Source organism: Octopus bimaculoides, chromosome 22 (assembly GCF_001194135.2).
Source record: "Octopus bimaculoides isolate UCB-OBI-ISO-001 chromosome 22, ASM119413v2, whole genome shotgun sequence".
Lineage (NCBI taxonomy): Eukaryota > Metazoa > Mollusca > Cephalopoda > Octopoda > Octopodidae > Octopus > Octopus bimaculoides.
In genome coordinates, this window is record NC_069002.1 from 10,410,833 (window position 1) to 10,415,163 (window position 4,331).

At 39.2% G+C, this 4,331-nt stretch overlaps 1 protein-coding gene across 2 annotated transcripts in view; it reads left to right on the plus strand.

Annotated features, from left to right (window-relative positions):
- The first annotated feature begins 994 nt into the window (after window positions 1-994).
- Window positions 995-4,331, plus strand: part of LOC106867412 (WD repeat-containing protein 91) — a 35,945-nt gene continuing 32,608 nt past the window's right edge. Inside the window, exon 1 of one of the 2 annotated variants that reach the window (XM_052975655.1) lies at window positions 995-1,176. In XM_052975655.1, coding sequence (XP_052831615.1) covers window positions 1,054-1,176 — 123 coding nt within the window. In that variant the 5' untranslated portion in view covers window positions 995-1,053. The remainder of the gene's footprint in view (window positions 1,177-4,331) is intronic. The other variant, XM_052975656.1, reaches the window with a different exon arrangement.

Here is a 4,331-nt window from a genome sequence, read left to right on the forward strand (position 1 = left end):
TCCATTTCGTAGATGTGTATCAGGATGAGCATGGAGGTGCAATGGCCCAGTGGTTAGGGCAGCGGACTCGCGGTTATAGGATCGCGGTTTCGATACCCAGAGCGGGCGTTGTCAGTGTTTATTGAGCGAAAACACCTAAAAGTTCCACGAGGCTCCGGCAGGGGATGGTGGCGAACCCTGCTGTACTCTTTCACCACAACTTTCTCTCACTCTTACTTCCTGTTTCTGTTGTGCCTGTAATTCAAAGGGTCACCCTTGTCACATTGTGTCATGCTGAATACCCCCGAGAACTACGTTAAGGGTACACGTGTCTGTGGAGTGCTCAACCACTTGCACGTTAATTTCCAATATAATCGCAATTTACACAGTCTGAAAGGTATTGATGGAATTTTCATTAAAATATATGCATTTTTCTGAAAGTTATGAGGAAACAAAGTCGTGTAAGGGGGTAATCTTGTATAAATATACATATTCGAATAGATGTAATGGCCGTGGCTGGAGCGACTTTGGTCATAACTCTGTGCTGATTTCGGTCTAAACAATAATAGTAATAACGGTAATTATCGGCAATTATCTTCCGCCTTGTGAAATTCTTTCTTTAATCATGAGAGTTTCCACAGCTAAAGTACAAGAGAAGGCTTGTAATAGATTTGTCATCAACCAACCAGAGGGGAGAGAAAGGGAGGGAGAGAGCGAGAGGGGGTCACGAGAGAGAGAGAGAGAGAGGGTAACGAGATAGATAGAGAGGGTAACGAAAGAGAGATGATAGAGAGGGGATAACGAGAGTGAGAGAGAGAGAATATAACGAGAGAGAAAGAAGAGAGAGAGAAGATAGAGAGAGGATAACGAGAGAGAAAGAAGAGAGAGAGGATAACGGGACAGAAGTTAAAGAGAGAAAAGATAATAATGAGAGAGAAAGAGAGAGAGAGAGAGAGAGAGCCATATACTCACGCGCGCGCACACACAGAGGGAAGCAGAAAGAAAGTAAGAGAGAGGGAGGGAGTCGGTGTGTATAGCGAAGCGACTCCAATAGAGGGCGTTGCAGTCGCTGAGATGGCGGCCGCAGCAACTCACGTCGACGAATTGGTAAAAGAATATCTTTTACAGAGAGGCCTCACTTCTTCTTTCCGTGCATTTGAGTTGGAACTGAAGAATGAGAAAGAGAAAGGACTTCGGGTAAGCACATGTCTATATATATCTAATATGTACACCCCGTAATGCTTTGATGTCGAGCACCTGCTTGCTGCTACTAATTGCTGATGTGAAGAATCACGATTATGATGATGATGGTGGTGGTGGTGGTTTCGGTTTCGCTTCGCTTCGGTTCCAGTTCTATGGATGATATTATTATTATTATTATTGTTAGTCATAATGATTGCAGCTGGCTTTTTCTTGGGTTCTCGTGCTAAAACCTTGGGAGGGGGGGCCGAATCAATTGCAATCTGTCCCACCACAGCTACTCATTTCAACAAAACAACATAACACTATACTTGCACAACGATACACACACACACATATGTATATATATATATACAAAAATAAGGGGAATGACCAGCAAAAGTATACTCCTATATGCTAGAAATAGATGCCGAATCATCTAACCAATTTCTACCCTTATTAATAAATTTTATGTATATATATATGTATATAGATATGTATATATATATATATATATATATATATATTCATTATATAACGAGTGTATACTTTTGATATGTGTGCTTGTACCCCTACCTATCACTTTTCTTTTGATTCTACCATCACCACATCCAGTGCTATTTTACTAATAATTTTTACGATTTCTGTTGCATAGTATCACCACCATACACCTGTAGATGTCTTAGAATTATATTAATCCTAACTGTTCCTTTTAAATTTTTATTCTGTAATTAACTTGCTGTACGTCTAAACCACTTCAAAGTTGTTATTAAAACACCTTGTGTTGTCTTCAATGCATCCTGTTTCTGTTTTTTTTTTCTTTTTTAAATTTGTAAATCCTGGATCCAAATGACTGATTCTTATGATCTATCCTTGTTTCGTTCACATATTGATTATCTATCTATCTATCTGTCTGTCTAGCTATCTGTCTATCTAATCATATCTATCTATCATACATTTACACGAGTTAAATATGCTTATTGAACATAAACAAAAATATATTTATAACACACCGCTGTCAGTAATAATAATATAGCTATATATATATATATATATATTTGGTGATGTGAATAGGAAAAAGAATATATATAATTAACAATTTAATAACAAACTGGCTCTAGTTACGGAATCAGTTATACATTTGTATACCAGTGATAATGATATTTCCTTAGATATAGACGTGCATTTCTATGTACATGTGTGTACATATATATATATATATAAGATGAGTGTGAGTGTGTATATATTTGATTAAGGGTGTATATAAGTCCCGTTGTTTGTATCTAAGCCAACATGATTACTCACATATTTAAATATATATTTCCGTGTATGTATTATTAGCTTGATAAGCGGCATGATCAAAGATCTTCTGTTATGTTATGCAAGTGTCACGATACACTCCAAATCACGTACATCATTTAATAAACACGGAATTTAAATATAAGCTACTATAGATTTCATGCATCCGGCATTACACTAATCGGACGAGTCTGTTATTTAGCGTGCTGTGTAGTATCCCTGCAATTTTCCAGGCTCAAAACACGTGTACATACTCTCTCTCTTTTACTTGTTTCCGTCATTTGACTGTGGCCATGCTGGAGCACCGCCTTTAGTCGAGCAAATCGACCCCAGGACTTATTCTTTGGATGCCTAGTACTTATTCTATCGGTCTCTTTTGCCGAACCGCTGAGTTACGGGGACATAAACACACAAGCATCGGTTGTCAAGCGATGTTGGGGGGACAAACACAGACACACAAACATATATATATATATATACATATATACGACAGGCTTCTTTCAGTTTCTGTCTACCAAATCCACTCACAAGGCTTTGGTCGGCCCGAGGCTATAATAGAAGACACTTGCCCAAGGTGCCACGCAGTGGGAACGAACCCGGAACCATGTGGTTGGTAAGCAAGCTACTTACCACACAGCCACTCCTGCGCCTATGTACACACACAACACAACACGCACATATACATACACGCATACCGTTATATATATGCAGTTGTTTTTCTGTTTGTTTGATACTACTCATCATCATCATCATCATCATTTAACGTCCGCCTTCCATGCTGGCATGGGTTGGACGGGGTGACCGAAGCTGGTAAGCCTGGGGACTGCGTCATCTGCATTGGCATGTCCTTTTTACTGCTGTATGTCTTTCCTAACGCCAGTCACTTTACAGAGTGGACTGGGTGGGTTTTTTTACATGGCATCAGCACTGGCGAGGTGACCAAGTAACTTGCAGGACAAGGATCCTTTGAGAGGTGGAGTGGTATTGAAGGAGGTGGCTTTGTACCAGGTGATGAGAGGTTAGAAGTTAGAGTATGACAAACTGACAGAAACAAGTGACTTGCAGTAGAAATATGAGGGGATGCTGAAAAGTTCCTGGCATTAAGGGTGTCGCGAAGGGCCTGGTTGGAGACCCGACCTTCCGAGTTCTTTTACAGAGCTTAGAAAAACTGAAGGACTGCTGCAATAAGTGTGTGAATCTGAGAGGGAAATACGTTTAATAAAATCATAATTAACTGAACCGCTAGTATTTTCTTTTACCCAAATCCAGGATCTTTTCAGCACCCCTCGTACGTATATTGATACAACAAAGGTCACAGACACATTTCCACTACATTCATCTTTATTTATGACATTTTCTGTCTTGTCTTGTTGCCGACCAGATTTGACGAATGAAATATATTTTGTTGACTGTTAGCTGTCTAATTTAGTGAAACAAAACGTGCGCGCGTGCACACACACATACACACACTTGCAAAACTTTGTATGCCAAATGGATCATCAATATACATATCCTGTTCCTCCTTTTACTTCCATACATAAACACGAACACTTCACAATTTTTTTTTATTCTCTCTCTATTTATTTCTTCATGTTCCTTTCTGTTGAAGAGCGTAGGCTCGAAACTTAAAAGACTTTCTCAACTTCCCGAGCGTCAAACTAATACACCTGTTTGTTGTTTATACTCTTGTCTTTGTTTTTTGTTCTGTGAATTTCATTTATATTGTTTAGTCTCAGGGCAATCCTAATCGAACGGACTTAGAGTCGATGACACCCCAGCCGTGACCATACCGTCTTATTTCAGGATATTTATGGACAAAATTATCCAAATTGCTTTCTGCTATTTTTAAGACAGCAAGACATGCTTTGAGGAAG